At 39.6% G+C, this 23,723-nt stretch overlaps 1 protein-coding gene across 2 annotated transcripts; it reads left to right on the top strand.

The window, feature by feature from the left end:
* Positions 1–2,334: 2,334 nt before the first annotated feature.
* On the top strand, positions 2,335–23,444 carry TCAIM (T cell activation inhibitor, mitochondrial). 2 transcript variants are annotated; one of them, XM_035318034.1, is made up of 12 exons: positions 2,335–2,519; positions 2,817–2,941; positions 3,946–4,020; positions 6,973–7,108; positions 7,629–7,782; positions 8,895–9,141; positions 10,365–10,487; positions 12,355–12,452; positions 14,519–14,610; positions 16,025–16,257; positions 19,309–19,440; positions 22,727–23,444. In XM_035318034.1, the coding sequence occupies exons 3-12, from the start codon at positions 3,992–3,994 to the stop codon at positions 22,950–22,952; spliced, it is 1,470 nt and encodes a 489-aa protein (XP_035173925.1). In that variant the 5' UTR covers positions 2,335–2,519; positions 2,817–2,941; positions 3,946–3,991; the 3' UTR covers positions 22,953–23,444. The 2 variants fall into 2 exon arrangements, with proteins under 2 accessions (XP_035173925.1, XP_035173924.1); XM_035318033.1 differs by lacking the exon at positions 2,817–2,941 and having other exon boundaries at positions 3,949–4,020.
* Positions 23,445–23,723: the final 279 nt, after the last annotated feature.

Here is a 23,723-nt window from a genome sequence, read left to right as displayed (position 1 = left end):
GTCTACATTTTTCAGTCTTAACCCTTCTGCATCTCCTCTAAAATGACTAGATTCATGTCTACTATCAAAAGCTACTAGTGACATAATTGGCCTCAGAGCTTCTGTGCTTTGTGTGTGAAGGGACTGGAGAAACAGATACCACTTTTTGGCTTGCTTGCAGACTGAGGAAGAGGACAGAAAAAAAAAAAAGGAGCAAGGGGAGAAGGGCTCTTTTGCTCTTTGTAGCAACTTCATTGTTGTGAGAAGCAATCTGCAGCCACTAACACAGGTGCAGGCAAGGATCTCAGTGAACCAGCATTTTTATTCATGATTGCAGTGCTGGGTGTCCTGCAAGCAGGAGAGCACAGCAGAAGTGTATCATAACCTTATATTCCTTATTACCTCATGCTTAATTCCTCCCCTTTTCTTACTGGCTGAGTACTACAGGTTCACAAACTACTCAATGCTTATTACTATGTCATATATGTACAATTTTATTTGACCAACCTTTTATTTCTCCTTTTCCTTCTGTATTTTCTTCTTTTGTGACTAGAGGGCTCGTGATTTTTTGTTTTTACTGATTTCACACTGCTCATCCTGTTTTTCTTAGCTATCCTCCTTATCTGGGGACTGTGGGACCTTCTACTGTCCCCTTATCTGCCCCTATCATACTCTCTCCCCACTGTTATACCACTGTTTTGCCTCCACAATCACTTTGGAATATGCACGGTTGGAATTTTCCACCTCAAAAACGTAACTTTAAGTCTCACAGTTCTCACATTGCGATGCTTACGTTTCCTTCTGTTAGGGGTCAAGAAGTAGTCAAAATACATACTCTTCCAGATGTTCACTTTGTTGTAAAGCAACCTTTCCATTCAGAAATGTATGTGCCACTTCATAGAAATTATTTGAAGGTGTAGAGTACCCATTTGTATTTACGGCCGTCTGGCCTTTCTGTCGACATACCATTCACACCTGAAGCCCATTCCTGCTCCCGGTGGGAGGAACTGTGCAGAATGGCAGGTAAGCCCAACCTGTAAAGGAGAATGAGACGAGATAAAGCCACAGTACTGCTCCCAGGGACTATTGTGACAATATTCATAAACAACAAACGGTGAGACCCTTTGGCTAAAAAGTAGGGATTTCGTTCCTGTGCTCAGAAGGGCGGGAGGAGGGTGTTGGCCTGGGTCTGTGAGAAAATAGGTACCCCGTGCAATGGAGCTGGTATCTGGCAGCGTCACCTCCTGATCACCTCTCCCAATTTATTCTTTCCCTCACTGAGTAAAAAGAAATCCCAGGTGAAATGAACAAACGAACAGCACACTTTTCTGTTGAATCAATTAAAATTATTTTCCCATCTGCGTAATTATGCAACCAATTTGCTTACATAACTGATGGCTTCTATCAGGAGGCAAAAACATGCTGCGCATTATGAAAATTATGCAAATCCCCCAAGGGTTGTGCGAGTGTTAACTTGATTTAAAGCTTCACTGAACTACGCGTGGTTCCTAAACCTTGTCAGTCCTCTTTTTAGCCTTTTCTGCCCAGAAATGCCATAGAATGTATGCAGATAGCGACAATCCCTAACAGTTAATCTCTCTGTGTTCTTAAACTCATCAGCCGTAGATGTTTTTTTGCTCTGAGGTTGAATGTCTCAGCATCAGCGTGACCTACCTTGGAAGCAAAATAGGTGTACAAATGTGCCTGTGTGCCTGTTGGAAATGGCAGGAAAAAAGCTTTTGCTTTTCCTCTGGTGGCTGCAGAGCTCACGGATGGTTCTTTGCCCCCTTGGTACTGCCCTTCTGCAGAATGAAGGGAATTGGAAGTGGACGTGAGTACTTTGGGAGCTCCTACGTGCACTTTGGCAAAGAGCAGATCTCGTTTCAGGGATATCCCTCCAAGGGGAAATGGAAGAGCTGGGGACATGCTGCACATTGAAAGGGACAGCATCTTTGCACTGTGTGTTACAGGGTGGAGTGGATGGAGTATTACATTATTCAGGTTTACAGGGTGGGATGCAGTTTGCAACCACGGCGCCAGTACCAGCTGAAGCGTGATAGCCATAACCCTTGTGTGGCTTTCACCTGGTCCCACCTTGCTGTGTAAAAGCACTCAGTGCCACCACCAAATTTCACACCATTCTGGTTTTGTGGAACAAAACCGCTTGTTCTGTTTGTTTTCAGTGCTTTTTTACTCAAAACCAACAGCCAAAAGGAGGCGTTTCCCTTCTCCTCCCCCCCGGAGGCGGGGCAGCCATCGCCGCCCCTCAGCGCCGCCGCGCTGCGCATGCGCTGCTCCCACCCTCCGCGGGAACCCCCTGGGCGGCCGCCGGGCCCCGCCCCCTGGCGCCGTTTCCGGGGCCGGGGCTGCGCCGGGCGATGGGGGCCGGGCCCCGGCGGGCGGGCAGGGGCAGGAGCGGGGGGCGCCGTGCGGCCGGGCCGGGCGGGCAGGGCCGGGGCTGCTCGGGCAGCGACAGCCGGGCCGCCTCGCCCCGTGCTCGTTGCCGGCTCTCCGCAGGCTGCCCGAGGAGCCAGGCGCAGGTAAGCCCCCACGCGGGGGGTGGCGGCGACCCCCGGTGTCCTGCTCGGGGGGCTGCGGCGTGGCGGGGGGGGCTCCGTGCTTCTGAGGTGCCCAGCGGGTGCAGCTCCCTCGGGAGCCTGAGGCTTTAACGAGGAGCAGAAGGCTTTCTGAGCAGTTACTGGAGCGGTTGAAGCAGAAACAATGATGCTTTTGTCTGGTTATATAAAGTGTCGGCGCAGATTAGGGAGGTTCTGTTTTTTTGTTGTTTTTTTTTTTTTTTCCATCCTCTGTCCAAATAACTGGAGCTAAACTTACAGGGAGAAAGCTGTCCCAGCACCAGAGAGCCTGTCCGTGCACCTGGGGCAGGTTCCCGCTTAATACCATTGCTACGGACACTAAGAAATGGAAGGACCATTGTCTCGCTCACCTGGAGGATAATCAGAAGACAATTCAAAAAAAATGGGGAAATCTTAGCTCAGCATATTTTGCCTCTACCCCCATGTGATAATACAGCCTTAATAAACTATATTATTTTAGCAAGATGCACTTCTCAAACTTCAGCTGTTTTGCAAAACGGTCAAAGTAACTTCCACGCTCCGCTGGAGCTAGGGTGGTGTTTCTCCAAAAATGGCTCAGCCCAGGTGCTTCCAACTAGCACGCCTGGGGTGCTCACTCTTACGAGCAGTATAAAAAACAAGGTTTTTTTAAATAAAGTATTTTTAAACGTGCACTGAAAACATACAAGGAAACGTTGCCCATGCGGATCTTAATCCCCAGTAATTAGGTGCGTGGCTGTGGTCTGACGGGCTAAACGTTTTACCTCCTGTTAGAAAACGCTCAATTCACAGAGGCATAGTCCAGAAACAGCTCTTCTCCCTGGCAGAAAATGCTGATTAACTTTTGTGAATGCCAGCAAACTTTTCAAAAGACTAACAGGCGTTATTGCATAACAGTCCTTCCCTTTGGTTTTATGCCATGGTCCAATAAAACACTTGGCATGTAAGTTTTAAAATCCTGTCTCTTGTTTGAAAGTTGTGGACTTAGGGGAGTGAAAAATAACCTGGAATTCTATTAACTGGTATGTGCTAACTCCTGAAAAGCTTTATTTTTTTTATTTTCCGTACTTATGACAAAAACTGAACATCTAGAGAAATGTGAAGCACTTGCAATGCAGATTCTTTTCCATTTTTTTCCCCTAGCTAGAAAATCTTTAAATATTCATTTTCTAATCAAAGCACAGTAGAAACTCTTGATGTTTGTTAGACTCCTTGCAGTCTGTTTGCAGAGAAAACAGGAAACTGTTCTCTGTGAAACTTTTTTTGTGTGATTTCTCAATTTTGTACTGCTATTCTGACTTTACAAGTTACCTCCCAAGATTTAGAGAAATACTGGTATATGCTCATGTCCACTACTAAACAGGACTTTTTATTTTATTTTATTTTTTTTAAGTGAATGGATGGCCAAAAGCTTTCTTGAGCATTGAGTCGTTGAGATGTTTTGCTGCTTCAGAGTCGTGAGAAGGTAAGGCGGGTTGGTGACTTAATTAGCATGTGTTTAAAAGTTTGCTTATGACTCCCATGTATGTAACATTGATGGGGTATTTTTTGTTTAATCCCTTTTTCTTTGCCTTTTTCACCTGTACAGCTTGAAGCTATCAACAGAGCATCCAGAGTTGAAAATCCCCAAAAGCTATGTGCTTGTCCTCAAGCAAGATGCTAAAAAGGCTCTAAACAAAGCAAGGCCTTGAAAATAGCTTAATTATGAGAAGGTGGTATTCTGAACCTGAATACAGTATCCAATATGTTACTGTATAACTGAGTTATTAAAGCTCAGTGTTTAAAAATCAGTGAATATATCTGTAGTAGTGAGCTTAATTTAACAAAGCTTTTCAGTGCAAAAAGTTTAACTTCAGGGAGATGTGAAGAAAAAGTAAAAAGAAAGCTGAAGGGAATTAATAAATTAAATCTGCCCTAGAGTACGATTGCATAATATATTCTAAGAGAGATTGTGTTTCACATCTTTCACGGAGTGGAGACGGTTGCCCTCGAAGTGGTTATGACCTTGATTTGAACATGAAGCCTTTCTCTGCTCTTCAAATCAGCACAAAGCTCCCAGAACAATCTGTTCCCCCTTCTGAAAGAAGCCATAAGCATCTTCCTTGCATTTTCTCTCCCTAAATTCATTTCAATTCATATATTTTGTCACTTCACTTGAAGGATGCCTCAGAGTTCTGTCTTTCATTTTCAGTGAATGAATTCTTCCTTCTGTCACGCAGACTAATTTTGGCCTTTGAGCGTTTCTCTTTTAAGCAAGTTCAAAATAGACTTTTGGCTGGCATCCTGAGCCTTCCTACTAGCATGACAGAGTTGTTTAGATATAAAACAAGTGCACTGAAGTTGTCCATACTTGGACAATTTTCTTGTAGAATAGCAGATGGAAATGATTAGTAATTTCCAGGTGCGTCGGAACTTTTCCCCAAACTACTGGAAGCAGCACGCAATGTGGCTGGAGGGTAAATGTGGGATACAGTGTACAAACAAGGTGAAGAGAGAACTGATCCCCTTCCTTCTTTTTTCCAAGTGGACTTTCCATCTGGTGTGCTTGGTTTCCTTTCTTGCCAGGGCAGGCAGAGGTTTTTTTCCTCTGTCACTGAGCACCTCTGGCACGTTCTTGTTATTGAGAGCTTTTGCTCTCCATTAAAAACATGCTATTGCCATAGTACTTCACCATCCCTTGCTCTTTTGAGTAGGATTGTGAGCTATAGCCATGACTAGTCTTAGAGTCTTCCTCAGATGTGTCCAGCAAGGAGATAGAAATGTTTGCCAGTAATAAATGACAGACATTTGTCTTCCACTTGAATCGCACTCACAAAAATTAACTTTAGTCATAGCAGTTGGAAATTTCATCACTCTTCTTATGTTACAGGTTTTCCTTCCACTTCTCTACACAATCTTTTCCTGTTTTCAGCAAGCTGACTTTTAAGACCTGCTAATTCAATATTTGCCTTCCTCTTAAAGGCAGAAACCATTAGCTTTAACTGCTTTTATGTTTCTAATTGAAGAGCTCGAAAGGTTGACAGCAGAAAGGTAAAGTAAGGGTCACAGCATCAGTTTAGCAACTCGGCTGTTTCATCTGCCAGTATGAGAAATACTTTCTGAGCACAGAGTTAGTTATTTTTGGGGGTGGGTTTTAATTAAGGAGAGCAGTCAGAAACAGTCTCATGTCTTTCTGTGTCCAAGGATGATTTTTTGGTATAGGATGCTGAGCAAATAGCTCTCTTACTATTACTAATATAGTTATTTCTTTATGTGAATTGGAAGCAGCTTTGTTTCTTACCTTCTGTATATTTCTTACTGGGGCTTGCAGTTTGAATGAATGTTTCTGTGAGGAGTGAAACAGTATTATATTGCTTAACAGAGCAGAATCCCTACCTTTCTCAGTTGCCAAATAACATTAATGTTAATCACAGATGAAATAATTGGACGGTTGAATTTTTTAGCCTGTGAAATCAGGTAAAGGAGAAATATATTATTAGATATTCACACTTTGCCTATTGCCATTTTGAAATATACTGTAGTGTATGCTGACTTGAATATCAGCTTTGAGCTATGGCAGGGACATGGTGGTGGTCTTTAATTCAGAACTTGTTTTTTCTTCCATTTCAGTCTTCTGTTACACAAATGTGCTGTTTGCAGAACTGTTGTCTAATTTATGCATAATTGGAGGTATTCAATCTTTTGCACTTTCTCTGCTTCTTAGAACTTTAATTAGACTTTTTTTTTCTGGTCTTACTTGAAACAATCTTCTTTTCCTACCACTGAAATTCGTTTTTGTCCTTCTCTTTCAGTGAAGATCAAAGGACAAAAAAGTACTGTCATCTTACTAGACATCTACTATAAAGGATTATGTTTGGGAAATTCGATTGAATCTGTTTCAAAATTGACATGAGTCTGTGACCCTCAAACAAATGCAGAACTTTTTGGTTGAATTGTGGTTATTATTTCTGGGAAAAATTTAATACTCTTTGGCACTGCTTGGAAAAAAAAAAAAAAAAAAGAGGGGCTGGGTTTTTAACTTGGAGGTTCAAAAGTATGTAAGGGTTGGTTTTTAGGAACAGCTTCAGGAACAGCTGCAAAAAATACCACTAAAGCCAGTCTTTATCATTCTAACTACTTGACTGGGAAATTATCATTTGAACCTACTTTAGAGGAAAATGTTATTGTACTTAAATGTCTTTAATCAGCCATTAGCATCCACCATGTCTGGAACCTGTTAGGTTTGCTCTGCATAAATGCAGTTTTGTGAGTCCCAAGGGGAAAAAAAAAAACAGCACTCAGACTTCTAATGACACTTTTAAATGATTATACTTGCAATTGAGAATGTTTACTCCATTCTGTCACATTCTAATGTAATTTATATCAGTTTGTCACTTGATTGGTTGCATCATACATAAACATTTTATTATTTTGTTAGGTTATGTCTGGAGAAGATATTGCTACAATGCATTATTCAGTCAAGAACGCTGTCAGGAGCTGATGCCATCAATGCTCTCAGACCTTTCTATTTTGCTGTGCATCCAGATTTCTTTGGCCAGCATCCCAAAGAAAGGGTAAAAATCTTACAATGGGATTTCTTTGTAAAAGTGGCATGCATCAAGGGTGGAAGTGTTCTGTTTTCCTTGCTTTCGGGGTGGGGTAGCATTATAACTGAATACAGTTACAAAAGAACAAAAAGATGCACTGCTTATTTTATTTTTAGCAAGGATAGATCCTTAAATATTTTTTAGACATGTTTTCTGTTTAATTTTTGTAAAGAAAATATGGAATCTTTCCAATTTAATTTATAGTACTGTTTGGAATGCTGTGCATCATATTTGAAATCAATGGATTATTTTCTTAAACCCTTTTTTGAAAGCTCTAAAAATGGGCTTGGGGAATCTGTTACAGGAATGTACAAGTAAGTACATCATACAGTGTATTCATGCAAGGTAATTTTATTCATTTATGCTGAGAATATGAACTGTCGTTCAGAGCAGCTGGCACATTATTTAAAAAAAAAAACACTAATTTTGCATTTGAGATTAAAAAGGTTTAGATGAGAACTGGCCAAATTTGTTATTTTTTTAACAGGAAGTAAATGAAAACTCTCTGAAGAGGTTAAATGGCTACTTGGAGAATCTGCAGAAGCCAGGATTTCGCTCTTTTAAGCCAACTCAGCTTACTTTTTATGTAAGAGAAAGAGAACCAAACTCTTCTAATGTTCAAGAATCCTTCAGTACTTCAGGTGCTTTTATATCATGCAGAATGTATCTTACTGTATTAAAATTCTTTCAGAAAGACCATTGTGCAGTCTTTGCCTTGTGCAACCTTGTGCAGTCATGATGACTTTTCAACTGAATAAAATACTGTCAAACCATGAAAATATGTATTAGATCAGACCAGCTAAGACCATCTTAAATAATTAAACATCTTGAACTTTTAAAAGTATTAAAAGAATAAGAATTTGAGGCTGCGGTCAAATTGCAGTATGATGGAATAAAAAACCACAGTTTGATGCAAGTGATAATTGTTGTGCTTTAAATATGTTATTTATGTTTAATTTGAAGAACGGCGGGGTCCTTGTTTTGCAGACAATATGTAGTACTCAATATCAGGGTGCCTGTAGGATCAGCAGGAATTTCTTCTGAAAGCAGATGTCGTATGTAATATCTGAAGCTTTAATTTACCACATGTTCTCTTAGCTTTGAGACTTCAATGTTGCCAGGTTTGGAATATAGGTTTTGATTAATTTTGTTTTACGAATTCGTCTCTGATGAACCAGAATGCCTTATCTAACAGATGAGTTTTATGTTCTGTATTCTGCTAGTCAAAAACTTGAGCAAATTGTGAGGGACCCTAGTGCCAGAAAAGAAAATCATAACTGTGTTTCAGGAAAATAGTAGCAGTATGTGCAGTCTATTTATGCCAGTTGAACTGTTGGCAGCGTTCTGCTTTTGACTGCAGTACTGGCTTTTTTTTCTTATTGGGCAGTTAGTCCAATCATTTAACTACTGGACCTTAGTTTTAGCCAGTGTGTAAGTGCAAATTCCATGCAAATTGATGATCAGAAACAATATGAATTCTTTGTTGGACTGCCACTGCTAAAGCAAAATTATATTTTCTTGTATAGGCTAGGTTTCCGATATGTCCAATGATTCAGATACTTTAAAATGTTTATTGGTCTGGAGACACGACTGTAAAGGTTAAACTGCTTTGAATTTTGCAGTGAATATTGAAAAAACAATGTCATAATTTCTGCCTATGCACATCTTTGTTTTAGCGCTTTTAAGATTAGATAAATGTGAATGCAGTTAAAGTAATGCAATTTAATTAAATAATGGTAATTGTGTTTTGTAGGGTTTCGAGCTGTCAGTTTTACACTACATACCAGGGATCTCCTGAGCACAGTATTAGATATTCTCAACTCCTGCAGTTTATCTACGGAGCATGTTCAGAGTTTGAGTGTGAACTCTCAGCCCCACAAGGAAGCAAAAAGCACCCTGAACAGACCGATCAAATGGGATAAAACTTACTATTCATTTACTGGATTCAAGGATCCTGAGGAAGACCTAGAACAAGCCCAAAGAGTGGAAACTACTTTAACGTATGTAAGGCTTGTATTTGATTTTATTTTTGTAACCTAATAATACGTGAAAGGAGGTAATACATGAAAATTAAGGTCAGAATGCCAGATGGCATAGCATTGTGCATCTCAGGGTACCATCAGTTACAAATACTAAACCTGTGTTATATGCAGCATGTTATGATTTAGAACTTGGTTGTTCATAAGCTCTATTTGTATGTGCTCCTTTTGGGGGAAGGGTTAAAGTCAGTGGATCAAAAACTTTTTTTTGTAACAATGAGACTCTTCTGTCATTTGAAATAAGCGCAGCATTATGGTGGTAATATCTTCTGAGCAAAAAATACCCATTATCCTACCCTAGCATTTCACAAAGAAAATCACTATACTACATGCTACTGTAAAACATTTAACTGGGATTTAGCAAGTATACAACATTTTTACTTATTTTTACACATTTACAAGAAATGACACACACACACAGTTATCTATTAACAGTCTGGTTTTAATACCTAGCCATTTGGCGCTGGGCTCCTTTTTTTGTTTGCTTTATTCCCTTAGAGTACTTTATAAGAATTGAAGTATTCGTTTGTAAAATGAGTGTGTGAGAATAAGCTCATGCTATCAGCCAAGGCTAAATCTCTTAAAGAGTAGCTTTCTCCTAAAAATAGAATGAACTGTTTATTCAAGGCCTTAGATGTGCTCCGTAAGTCGTGTTTCCAGGGTTGTGATTACTGACAAAAGAACGGTAAAACTTTGACCTGTATAATCTGTGCTCATTCCAGCTCTGTAAGAGTTGTGTAACTTGGCCCTGAGTACCACCTCCTTTATTTGACAGTCTATTAGGATAATTTATCTATTAAAGACAGACGATTGGGAACTTCTTTCATTAAAGCACTGACGTCTGAAGCAGCTCCCCGAAATAAATAGCACTAATCTGCTGCTCTACACCTTTCACATCTCTCAAAGTTTTATAGTTTTAACATTGTCAAAGTCTTTCCGTTCAATCTGATTGCTTAGTCCCCTTGAAGATAGACTGCACCAGGTTTACCTTTGTAAATATTTTAATGGAAGTGGTTAGTGCTTTCAGTTTCTGACCTCTGCTTTAAAAAGAAAAAATCCCTTTACCTTGTAACTTGAAATAAAATACAATGTTAACAGTAAAAATTCAGTTAGATGTGCAGTTTGTATGAGGGAGAAAATTCAATTCAGCATTCTACTTTTTTCCTTTTTTTTTTTTTTTTTAGATCCTGGCTAGATGATAATGAAGCAAGTGCAGTTAAAAAGCTAAAGAAGAGTTTGCCACTTAGAAAAGAACTTGAACGTCTAAAATTTGAACTTTCTCATCAACTCCAGCTCTCTGATATCAGGTAATAAATGACCTCCATTGGACTTGCCTTAAGACAGCCAAAGCAAGGCAGTTTGTAATACCCTGCCATGAGTTTCAAAGGCCTATTCTGGCAAAGCAGCTGTATTTCATGTATGATACTGTTATTGCATTGAGTAAGATTTCTCCAGAAGAATTGTAGCAGGACAAAAGTTCCCTGTTACAATCTGCCCCGAAAGACCTAACACTTGTAACTAAATACATGGGTTTGCTATGTTTTGAGGAGTTAGGAGTCTTCCAGGAGTTGTATTAGCCTTCCATCATTTAGAAAAGAATTCAAGTATCAGGAATCTGAAAAATAAGCGTATTAATAGGAAGCTACTATTTGTGATCCTCCAGCCTAATGCCGGTGTTCAGAGGTTAAATGAGATTGTTAGCTTTATTCCATGTATAAGTTTAGGACAGCTGGAGACAAGATACAACCTGTAATCCACCTTTTTATATCCTTGTCTGGTGCTGCTGAAAGCCAAAATGATATTGTTGGGTAACAGTAAATAAGCTAAGCATGCAGGCAGCTGCTCACTCACAGACCACCAGTGGGATTGGAGGAAGAGAATAGGAAGAGGAAAAGTGAGATCTGTGGATCAAGATAAAAGTTTAATAAGTGAAATGAATCAAAGCTGTGTGTACAGCAAAGCAAAATGAGGAATTAATTCAGTGCTTCCCATCGACAGGCAGGTGTTTAGCCACTTCCTGGAGCGCAGGACCTCAGCACTCATAATGGTTGCTTGGGAAGACAAATGCCATAACCAGGAATGGCCACGTCCCTCTAGTCATTTGGAGTCACCAGTGTCCTACCCATCCCCAGTCTGCTCCCCAATGTGGGCAGAGTGGAAGAAAAAGAACCTCAGTGCTGTGCCAGCACTGCACAGCAGTAGCCAAAACATCAGCGTGTTGTCCTTGGTCTTCGTCAAAAATCCAAAGCACAGGGCTGCTATGAAGATAAGGAAATCCATCCCAGCCAGGTGCAGCACAATACTGGAATGCCAGTTTCCCATGTTGAGACAGTTCAATATCATCCAATGATTTTTCCAAAGATGAAAAACATTGTTTTTTGATATACTGACAACTTTTTAATTTAAACACTTTTCGAAATTTAATTAATAGCTTGTCTCTTCTGCCTGATGGGAAGAGATGTCAAAACTACATTTATTAAAGTCACTAATATAACACCTGGCTACTGAGTGGTTTAACAAAGATGATATTATAGAAACAAAACCTACTCCACTCGAAAATAAGGTTTAAAAAAATAAAATAGTAACTTACTGCTAGAATCATGATATTCTGAGGTAGGAACTTAAAAGACAGCTTCCTCTATATACAATATTTGCTGCTCTAGACAAACATTACACAGTGTGCAAACAGAAACTGCATGCCACATGAGTGAACCAAATCCTGGCTAGTATGTTGCTATTTACTTAATAACCCCCCTTCTTATTGGGCAAGAAGTTTAATTTTCAAATTCTGTTCTGTCCACCAGCTTTTATATTTATTTTTCTTAGACAAGTTTACTCTTATCTGTTTTTATCCCATATCGTTCTTGGCACTTATTTCAAGAGAGATTGTGAAATTTTATTTAGACTTTTATCTCTTCAAATAGCATGACATGGACAGCTTTTCGATAGGTCTTTGCTTTTATTACTGTCGAAGAAGTGTTACTTTGAGTCATTTGAGTTGTAAGGTTCTTGTCTGTATCTCAGCTTGTGTGTTGTTGTTTTGTGTTTTTGTTTGGTTGGTTGGTTTTGTTTTTGTGTGTGTGTGTGTGTTTTCTGTTGTTGTTGTTATTGTTTGTTTGTTTTTTATATATATAAAGCTGAAAATGAAATGCTCTCATTTGTGTTTTTATCCAGGTGGCAGAGAAGCTGGGGTATTGCTCATCGCTGTAGCCAACTGCACAGTCTAGGTCGCTTAGTCCAACAGAGACCTGAAGTATTAAAGAATGTTAAAGGTATATTTCCACCACTTGTTTCATATATCTCAATAGAGTATTGATTCAGAGGTTAGCATGACTCTTCTGTGACAAGGGAGCTGTGGTATTTTTCATGAGTGCTTTTGATAACTGCCAAAACACTTGCAGGCTTACTGAAAAGCTGGTGAGATGTTACATTTTAAGCTACTGGCTGTTTTTAGTGACCCTTCCTTACAGTGTATTCTCTACACTAAGCTTTTTTGCTTGATAAATGCAAGAGAAGTGAGGTGAAGGCACAAGACTAAGTATTAAAAACAAATGCAAAAAATCCAGACTGTGTCTTTGAAAGGATAGTGGGTAGTGACAGGTTGTTACTCATGGTAGATTTAAGACAAAAATACTAGTTGTTCTCTAAACAGTCAATATAAGGAGGACTTACGAGAATCCCTTTAAAATCGTATTAGCTTCTCTTATCATGTGTGTTCAATAAAATACAATGAAGTCTCTTCTCATGAAAAAATAAAATATTCTGTAAATCTGACATACTGTTCTTTTGATACAGCTGTTTGGCCTTGGCAGTAGTTTGCTATAATTGTAGCTCCACATTTTTTGCCTATTTTCAGATACTCAGTTTTGAGTGGCTTTCATTTGAGGGTTCACTTAATCATTCGTCAGAAGACAGAGTTAATAGGACAATAAGTATAAACTGTATCAAATTTCAAATTAGTTTCTTTACCTAAGCATGGTAAAGATGTAAAGTGCTAGAGAGGTCTGTCCTGTGACCCTGTTGTAGTCTCCATTTTTCAAATGTTTTTAATAATATACTGGACAAATAATTGTGAGTACCTAAAAGTACAGTTGGTCCTGCCTTTGGGTAAGAGGATGGACTACATGTCTTGAAGTCAGTGTTGCTCGCTCTGAAGTATTTTGGACTAGGTAGAGAGGTGGGTTCAAGAGAAGCTTTTTTTCTTCCCCTAGGTACGTTTTCAACATAATTAGCTGCCTTTTCCATCTAGACTCTTGAAGAGTAATAGCTGGTCTCATAATTGGAAGCCATTATGTTTTATTCTTTTGTCTATTTTTTCCTGTCTTAGAGATCCCTAATTATTTCAGTCTCATCCTTGTAGTTCTTGTGGAGCTTAACATCAAAGATGTTGGAATGATGCTCCCTTTTTACAGTTGTCCAGTATGATTCATTACAAAGACAACATCTGCCCTTTTGATCTCAAGAAGTAGTTGTTGTGGAGTTACTAGTAGCATTACTTCAACTTACAGCTGGTTCGGCATGCAGCATTTGATTTAGTGATTTTAGACAGTTCCAACCATGTAACGTCAATGCTGCATAACACAGAAATTGTCATCTATTGTTTTATGGCAGTGAAGTTAAGTGGTTTTATTTGGTTTTGGTTTTTACACTCTTTAGGTTTGGTGTCTGGTACATTCCAGATCTTCTATTTAAGCCTTGTCTTGTAGACTAATACATCATGCTGAAGACTTTTGTTAGAAGCTTATTTTGATAAATAGTTGCCTGTGCTATTACCCTCAAGAATACTTGAGAATCTTTGTACTACACTTAAAAATAGCATTAGACTTTTATGTTGCTTTTATTCTTTCTTAAAATCAAACCAGTAAAAAACCTAATACAAAGGCATTCCTGATGGCTTGAATGCTGCAGAGAGCTTTGTGGAAATAGCGTTGAATGATTGTGCTAATAGTTCTTTGACCAACCTTTTCCACATACTTGAAGTACACAACATATATTACTTTGGGTATATATTATTTGTACAGATTCTTTGAAGATACTGTCTGCTGCAATTTTCTTTAAGAACTGTCTTTGTAAGAAAAAGTCTGGTTAATTAAAAATCTATCAAATCTACCTGTTTAAACTGGGAAAATATAAGCTAGTTGAGGTTGGTATGGAAAAATCCTGTAAGCAGATTTCAAGAATCACTTTTTCAGATTTTGAGCAGAAGGAAAGCACCTGTTTATTTCTGTGCTGTGAAAATCTGTTGCTTGTGACATACTAGTGACATAGTTAAACCTTAAATAATTGTGGGAATAATTACAATAACCAAACTTAGTAAAGAGCTTTCTTCAATCTTCAGGGCGCACAGTGGTGTTCACAGACCGTTCGGGTATGAGTGCGGCAGGCCACATAATGCTGGGGACCATGGATGTTCACCATCACTGGACCAAAGTAAGATTTCAAAGCAAGCGATACTGTCTGCTATGACATCCTTTTTTAAACTGGAACCAAAATATTAATTGCTGCAGATCACTGATGAGTAATTTAAAGGAAATAACGCAGCTGCTATGTTTAGCATAAGTGTGTATATTGCATCCCAAATTTAATCCTGTGATGTATTCTTACTAACAATCTCTATCAGATCTTTACTGCTGCTTCTGCTAACAAACCAGTTGTATTCCTGATTAGATGTAAATCAAACTAATTTGTTATGCAAAACAAACTTGTGGTGATTGTATTTGCTTTGGAAGTCAAAGAGGTCTGTATTCAAACCTGAAAACAAGGGCTTTTTATTTCAAAGTGCACTGAAGATTAAATGATACACAGAAAAAGTTGATGAAGATCTTCATGAGATTGGTTAGCTACTTGTTTTTTTTTTAGAGAGTAGATACTTTTGTCTCATTCTAACCCATTTTAGGAAGTATTCCTAGGTTCTAGTGCTTTATTTAGGAATTATTAAAAAAGAGGAAGTAATAGCATAGTGTTCACGTCACTCCGTAAAATGGTTTATCATAGATAATGATACCTAGAGGATTTTTGCAGGTTTTCCATACAAGAAATGCAAATGCTGAGCCAATGGAAGTTATGCCAAAAGCTGCTTGGATTCTACTACTCTGTCATTTCTAGAGAGATTGGAACAATTTCAGAACAGTGGCAGTATTTTTTTTGTATGAAAAGCTGCATTCTAGTAATAATTGGGTGGGTGGTAGGAAGTGACTACTATGAACTTTCCCATTTCACTTTCTTCCCTGTTCAAGCCTTCGCCCTGTCACCTACCTTCTGTGTCTTGACTCACAATTCTGAACGTTTCTTAATCTTTTCTGGTGTAGATTTGTAAATCAGAGGCCTCATCCTTCCCTCCCCTCAAACTCCAGACAAACTATGTTATCAACCAAATCCTTAGAAAGAGCTTGTTGCAGCAGCAGAGACTCTTTGCCTTTTTTTTAGAACTGATATAAATCAGTCTGTCAAAACCACTTATTGACAGTATGTGGAATACCTCTACCGCTGTAACTGTGGTGATAAACATTTTATATAGGCCTTAAATTATAATTGTTTAGGGATCTGAGAGTATTAATTTCCATAGATAGAGAGATAAAGGACATCCATCTATCTTGTTATGGCCTTTTGGTGCCTTTATAGTGTAAATATTGAAAATACTTACAAACCTTTTCTGTTACATCTTGTACCAAAATGTATATATGTGATATTTCTGATTTCTTACATTCTTTGATTAATTTTTCCGTTGGGTCATATGTTCACACTGTTCAGTGTCTCCTTTTTAAGTTTCTTGTTATTTTTTTAATTTCTTACAATTGCAGTGTTCTGTGTAACATAGGAAATGTTTGTGTGTGTGCCTGCACAGATTTTTGAAAGACTGCCAAATTATTATAAACTTCAGAAAAGGCTGCTGTTTTTGGAAGATCGGATAAGCCAACTGCTGGGCGGCATACAAGTTATATACATAGAAGAGCTGCAACCCCTGTTGACACTAGAAGAGTACTACGAGACACTGGACTCTTTCTATAATAAATTACTTGACAGTAGGCTACGTTTTCATCCTCACAGTCTGCGAGGCTTGCAAATGATTCTAGAAAGGTAGGTATTTATAGGGAAGGTTTCTTTTAGAGCTTTTACTGTTGTTGTGTTGTTGTTGTTTTTTTTTGTTACACTGATTATTGCTTCAGCTAAGAAGAAAACTAAATGTAGATTTTCATGATGTCAGTTGTTTTATTTATCAAGGTTTTGTGTGCCTTTTTCTGGTTTCAGAAGGAGTCAGACTGAAAGACATTCTGCATGTTTTAATCAAGAGTCAAAGTTAGAGTTTTTATCTTACAGTGTTGTGCTGGTTTAAGTCACAGAATGGTTGAGGTTGGAAGTGATCACTGGAGATCTAGTCCAACCCCCCTGCTCAGGCAGGGTCATCTAGAGCACATTGCACCAGATTCACATCCAGATGGGTTTTAAATATCTCCAGAGAAGGAGACTCCACAACCTCTGAGCAACCTGTTCCAGTGTTCTATCACCCTCACAGTAAATAAGTTTTTTCCTTATATTCAGTTGGAACTTCCTGTGTTTCAGTTTGTGCTCATTGCTTCTTGTCTTGTCACTGGTCACCACTGCAAAGAGTATGGCCCCATCATCTTGACATCCTTCCTTAAGATACTTATTTACATTGATAAGATCTCTTCTCAGACTTCTTTTTCTCCAGGATGAACAGGCTATCTCTCTCAGCCTCTTCTTATATGACAGATGCTTCAGTCCTTTGATCACCTTTGTAGCCCTCTGCTGTTCTGTCTCCAGGAGCTCCATGTCTCTCTTGTTCTGGGGAGACCAGAACTAGACACAGTACTCCAGGTGTGACCTCACCAAGGGCTGAGATTAGTGGGAGGATCACCTCTCAACCTGCTGGCAACACTCTTCCTAATGCATCCTAAGGATACCATTGGCCTTCTTGGCCACAAGGGCACGTTGCTGGCTCATGGTTAACTTGTCATCTACCTGGACTCCCAGGTCCCCCTCCACAGAGCTGCATTTCAGCAGGTTCAACCCAACCTGCGCTGATGTGTGGGGTTGTTCCTCCCTAGGTGCAGGACCCTGCACTTGCCTTTGTTGAACTTCATGAGGTTGCTGTCTATCCAACTCTCCAGCCTGTCCAGGTCCCACTGAATGGCAGCACAGCCCTCTGGTGTATCAGCCACTCCTCCCAGTTCTGTATTATCAGGAAACTTGCTAGGACCGCAATCTGTCCCTTCATCCAGGTCACTGATAAATAAGTTGAACAAGACTGGACCCAGTACTAACCCCTGGGGGACACCACTAGCTACTGGCCTCCCACTAGACTCTGTACCACTGATCACAACCCTCTGAGCTCTGCCATCCAGCGAGTTCTCAGTCCACCTCACTCGTCCACTCATCTAACTCATGCTTCCTGAGCTTACTTACGAGGACGTTGTGGAAGATCATGTCAAAAGCCTTTCTGAAGTCAGGGTAGACAATATCCACCCAGCTGCCTTCCACTCATCTACCCATCAGGCATTCCATCTTAGAGGGCTATCAGATCGGCTAAGCACAATTCCCCCCTTCATGAATCCATGCTGACTGCTCCCGATCACCTTCTTTCTTCCCCATGCTTAGGTACAACATCAGGACGAGCTGTGCCTTCACCTTTCCAGGGATGGAGGTGAGGCTGACTGGCCTGTAGTTTCCTGGGTCATCCTCCTTGCACTTTGTGAAGAATGGAGTGACCCTGGCTTTCTTCCAGTCTCCAGGCACCATTCCTGTTCCCTGTGACTTTTCAAACATGATGGAGAGTGGCCTGGCAATAACATCAGCCATCTCCCTCAGCACTCATGGGTGTATCCCATCCAGGTCTATGGACTGGTGGATATCAGGTTTGCCTAAATGATCTCTAACCTTGTCCTTCTCAGCTAAGGGAAAATCTTTCTATAGACTTTCTGTCTTCTCTCCAGGGTTCCCAAGTCTTCCTCTTGCTACTCATGTATTTGAAGAAGCCCATCTTCTTGTTCTTGACATCCCTTGTCAGATTTAATTCCAAATGAAATGGGCCTTAGGCTTTCTCTTTGCATACCCTGACAGCATTCCTATATTCCTTCCAAGTTGCCTGCCCCTTTTTCCACATTGTGTGTACTTCCTTCTTCTGAGTTTTGCCGAGAGCTCCTTGCTCATCCGTGAGGGTCTCCTGCCCCCTTTGCTTGGCTTTTTACTCATAGGAATGAACCAATCTTGAGCATGGAGGAAGTTACACCTGGATATTAACCAGCTCTCTTTGACCCACCTTCCTTCTAGGGCCCTAACCAATGGGATTCCTCCAAGTAGGTTCCTGAAGAGGTCAAAGTTTGCACTCCTGATGTCCAGAGTTGCAATCCTACTCCTTGTCTTACTTCTTCCACACAGGATCCTGAACTGCCCCCATCTCTTGGCCACTGCAGCCAAGGCTGCCACCAAGCTTTACGTCTCCAACTTGTCTTTTGTTAGTAACAAGGTCCAGCAGCATACCTCTCCTCGTTGGCTCATGCACCACCCACAGATCAATTGTCATCAGTGCTCTGAAGGAACTTCCTGGGCTGTTTGTGTCCAGCTGTGTTGTCTTTCCAGCAGATATCAGGGTGGTTGAAGTCTCCGAGGAGAACTGGGGCCTGTAATTGTGAGGCTACCTCCAGCTGTCTGTAGAAGTCTTGGTGACTTCCTCTTCCTGACCAGGTGGCCTGTGGTAAACACCCACAGTGGAGTCACCCATGTTAGCCTGCCCTTTTATCCTTACCTTTCAACTCACTCATCCACCCCAAGGCAGAGCTCCATACATTCCAGTTGCTCTCTCATGTAAAGAGTAACTCCACCGATAAAAGGTTTTGTGCTGTCAGAATAACACGTAGTTACATGTAAAGGTAATTATGTATATATTTTTGATGTTTTTTGACTGAGTTGCTTATGAAAAGTAATGAAAAGGTTTATGTATGATACTTCTATATTCTCATAAGCCAAACTTAATTAATTTTTTACCAGCTATTCTGAATATGTTTTAGTGATACTCTTGCTCATAGTTAGAATTCATTCTGAAAGTAATTCATGTCAATACTTATATGAAAAAAATACCTTGGTTTTTATTTCCATCATGTTTCATTCCAGTGATAGATATACACCAAGCTTACATGAATTTGGACATTTTACTATCCCAACAGTCTGTGATCCAGCAACGCTTCAATGGTTTATTGTTGCCAAAGCACAGGAAGCAAGAGAGAACCTGAAAAGAAAGGAAGAGTAAGTGTTTATATGACTCAGTACATTCAGCTTATGAAAATCTTTGTCTACTTGTAGCTGTAGTAGAACTTTGAAGAAAGTATTTGTGCTCTTCTGGTGGAAAACCAAATTCTGTCTCTAAAGTAAAACTGTACTTGCCTGCTTTACTGAGTTAAACTTTTAAGTGTTCTGTGAACACAAACAGTTGTTAAAAAATGCCCATCCTTCAGCTGGTAGAAGTAGTTGTACTTTATTCAGAAATAGAAGATCCTTGCCTACAAGACATTTTTTTAATGACATCGCAGAAGAAGAGTTTTGTTTTTTTAACAAAGAATCCGTTTCTATAGAGTTAAGAAAAGCAACGTACTTCTACTAATGTTACTTAAATTGCAACAAGAAAACTATAAAATTAAAAACAGCTGAGACTGACTGGAGAATTATTGTTTCTAGTTGTTCCACAGTTAGATGAGGGAAAGAGTAGGTAGCACATAATAAGGGAAAGAGAAAAACGAGGGATAGAATGATGGAAAAAAATACCTCCTTGGTACTTTTTCACTTGCTTGTGAGATGAGAGTGACTATAGAGAGTCTCAGTACCTGCACCTAATATTAAGTCCTTAACATGTAATATCCAGCACACTTGCAATTTTTGTTGTTGACCTTGTATGTCCTATGTGTCTTTGAGGATTGAGAAGAGTGTGACGTAGAGATACTGATTTTATTTTGAATAAAACACTGTGATGGATAACTGGGTGTTACTATCCTTTTACAGGTTGTTACTGCAAGTTTATCTTTCTGCTTTCAAAAGTTTTAATGAATTGCTGAAACCTCACGCTTTGTCATAAGCATATCTATGATTTATAAGCTCCAGCTAGTTTTATGAAGGTTAGTTTAGGCATAAGCCTTACCGAAAGCTTTTATGGTTTTAGCTCTGTTAAGATCTCATTCCTTGGGAGGACTCATCTGGGAGGACTTCGGTAAAGCATGGAGGTTCTTTGGAGTTTTTCCATAATCCAAGCACAGCTATGAAGGGTTGGTTATTTTTGCCAGTGATAACCGTTGAATAGCTCTCTATCCAGCTTTCTGTATGTGACAGCTGGAAAAGTGTTGTCTCTAGAGGTTGGGAGGGATGTTGTAGCAAATGTATGCCTTTGCATCTGGTAACTCACTCCCCCCAAAACCCTCATGTTACCCCACATCATAAAGAAGCTCATCCAGGAATAATGACATCTTTAGGTTAACAGTGAAAGAACCGTGGGGCTCCCCTCAGAGTATAAGCAGCTGTGTTGTAACAATGTAAGAGGCAAGCTAAATATCTCAGCTCTTCTGTGTGTTGGATGATTGCTGGTTTGTATGAAATAGTTGAGAACAGCTATACTCGGTCATATCAAAGGTCTGTTGAAACCCCATCATCTGTTAGCTTATGGAAAGGCTATGTGAATGGGGCAAAATTATGGTGTTCTTTTTACTCTGTACTCCTCTCCAGTTTCTAACAGTCTGTACTTGACTAAGTACTTGAAGCTGGAAGTGTTATCTCATGTTAAAAGGATTCACTATATCTTTATTCCCTTCTTAATTGTCTAATTATTTTTTGAGCCAGCTTACACTTTGTGGCTTCAGAATATCCTATGGCAGCAAATTGCAGAGTTGAATTAGGTTTACCACATGTATATTGAAAGAGGGAAGAGGTATTCTTTATTTTATAGACCATGGCCTGATGATTTCATTTGCCTTCTTGTTCTTAGGCTGTAGGTAATACAAAACAGTCACTCTGTATTTATCACCTCCTCTTTTTGTGTGTGGGTATGTCATATGTCTCTGTTAGTGTCCTTTTATTGAAGCTGAAAACTCCTTTTTCCTTTTAATGGTTCCTCAAACAGAATCCTTTCTGTACTTCTGACGCTCCTTAGCCTCCTGCGTTTGTAAAGGGGATCAGAAATAAAGGAATATCTTGAGATGTACTGGATATACTTTGCACATGCAGGTGAATGTTCTACATGTAGTAAATGGCATAGCGTAGCTGGAATTCTATATGACCTGAAGCACTGGAGAGTTTGGACATTGCTGTTCTACAAAATTGTGTTACCTGTGTGGACAATGTCAGTCTTCTAGTATGAATCCACTTCCTCACTTTCAGAAAGTATCTGTTTCGTATTGTGGTAAAGGTATAAGCCTCCTTGTGGAAGTGACTAAAAATAAGCCTGTGGTTCTCATTACGTGCTGCTGACTTTATATCCTTCAAGGGAGCATGGGGTTTCGCAGAACAGGAAAGCTTGGCTCATGGGTATTAGAGAATGTGCTCAGGAGAGTGGTGCAGATAGGCTCAGTGGAGTGGGCAGGCTTGCTCCATGTCTGTCAACTCTGCCTTTTTGTGGTAGTGTCCAGCTTCATCCCTTCTGGAATACGGAGCCTCACCAAGCAGGTACAGAGTCATCCCACCTCTGCATCTGCACTGTCAGACCTAGCCAGTACCCAAGCTGATGCAGGTGCAGCACAACTGCAGCAACACATTCCAGTCCTGCATTTCCAGGTTCAGCACAGAGGCCTGTTAGCTCAGAGTCCAAGTTGTAGGGCAGCAGTGGTGCTGTTCTTACAACCAAGCTGGTTCTGAAAGATGTATAGCTATGCGAATGTGGCACAGTGCCTGAGCTAGTAAGTCCTGCTGAATCCATCTGAATCTGCATCATATAATCCACAGTTTCAGTGATCTTAATTCTGCAAATTAACTTGGAGGAGCTTGAATTTGCCATGTGGTCTGTCTTACTACTCTTTGTTTGGAGTGAATGGAAATAATCATCTGCAAGCTATGAATTGATTACTCTGTATACTTCCTACAATTAGTAAGCTATTAACACATTTAATACACATCAAGTGACTGTACCTGTCATCTATTCATTTTGACGCCCTGCAGAGTACTGTCCTTAAGAAGACAGAGTAGTTACTAACACAGTTTTATTCTTAAACTTCATACTTTCGAGGTTATTTGAGTGCTTCCATGCCTTCATTAAACACAGAGCCTCACAGGATTTTCCGATTACCTTGTTAGCAAAAAATAATAATGATGCAGGCTTTCAAGTGTGTAGGCATGGTGTTGCCGATGGTCGTGGAAGAATATGCAGTTTAGCTTCTGAGGCAGATGTGGGTATTGACCTGCACAAAAATTACAGCTGTACCATACCTGTACATGAAGAAGTGTTACCTTTGTTTACATGTGTATAATCTGTAAATGTACTTATTTCAAGTTTGGTTTAAGTTAATGATTTTTAAAAGCTCTAATTTTGTCTCTGTATGTTGTCTTCATTTGCTAGGATGATGATTACCGAAAAAGAGCTAATTGGTGCTTCCACTGAAAAATTTTCTTTGGATCGGCTGTATAAGGAACCCAGCGTTTCCAGTGCACAGATGATAGATTGCTGTAAGCGACTGCTGGAAGAATCGTTACCGTACCTACAAGGCATGCACCTTTGCATTTCACACTTCTACTCTGTGCTGCAGGATGGAGACCTGTGTATACCTTGGAACTGGAAAAGCTGAGGACATATCTGATAATCAGATGAATTGTTTATTTTCTGTAAGAGGCTATAAATATGAATGTTTTTAAGAGTAAATTATTTAAATCTGTATTTTGATATCCGTACTCAACCCTCAAATTTTCTTCTAACTGCTGCTCAGAAAGGATTGGAGTCCTAGACAATTTGCACAATGCACAGTATTGCAAGTTCTAGGTAAGGCATCTGTACGTTCTCTGTACTACTGTAGGAGTCCCAGTGTATGAAAGCAGTTGTCAAACTGCATTTTTGTAGTTAACGGTGAAAAGGTATTAAATCGCAAGTCTGCAAAATGTGCATGTGTGTTTTTAATACACACGAATATTGCCAGACAGACTTCCTTGAATATAGAGTATACTACTCAAAGCAGACACTACGTATCACCTTAACGGATTTTTTTTAATGCAGAAATTGAGTATTATAAGTTATCTGGTGGCAATATTGGCATTTCATATTGCTACCTCTTAATGAATTAAAATAAAAAGTCATTACTTCTACTCTGCAGAAGAAAGCAGTACATTAACTTGGTCTCTATAGTACCGTTTCATATGCTGGTCCAATATTGTTGCCTTAGAATTTCAAAATACACCAGTTGTACTGTCTGCACTTACTGTAGAGATGTCATTCTATTTTTGTTTTCCTGTATTTGCCTCACAAATACAGACTATCATCTTTATGTACACTACTAACAGATTGCAAATCCCATTCCCAGCACTTAGTGCCTGAATAGTTTAACGTGACATCTAAGGAAGGGAAG

This window comes from Oxyura jamaicensis, chromosome 2, assembly GCF_011077185.1.
Source record: "Oxyura jamaicensis isolate SHBP4307 breed ruddy duck chromosome 2, BPBGC_Ojam_1.0, whole genome shotgun sequence".
NCBI classification, from domain to species: domain Eukaryota; kingdom Metazoa; phylum Chordata; class Aves; order Anseriformes; family Anatidae; genus Oxyura; species Oxyura jamaicensis.
This window is presented reverse-complemented; position numbering and strand designations above follow the sequence as displayed.

Bases quoted from the DNA above. Each gene is read 5' to 3' on its own strand.
- TCAIM (XM_035318033.1), top strand. From the start codon at position 3,992: ATGTTTTGCTGCTTCAGAGTCGTGAGAAG. The intron at 10,488-12,354 runs GTAATAAATGAC...GTTTTTATCCAG, and splicing joins CTCCAGCTCTCTGATATCAG to GTGGCAGAGAAGCTGGGGTA. The intron at 16,258-19,308 runs GTAGGTATTTAT...GTTTCATTCCAG, and splicing joins TTGCAAATGATTCTAGAAAG to TGATAGATATACACCAAGCT.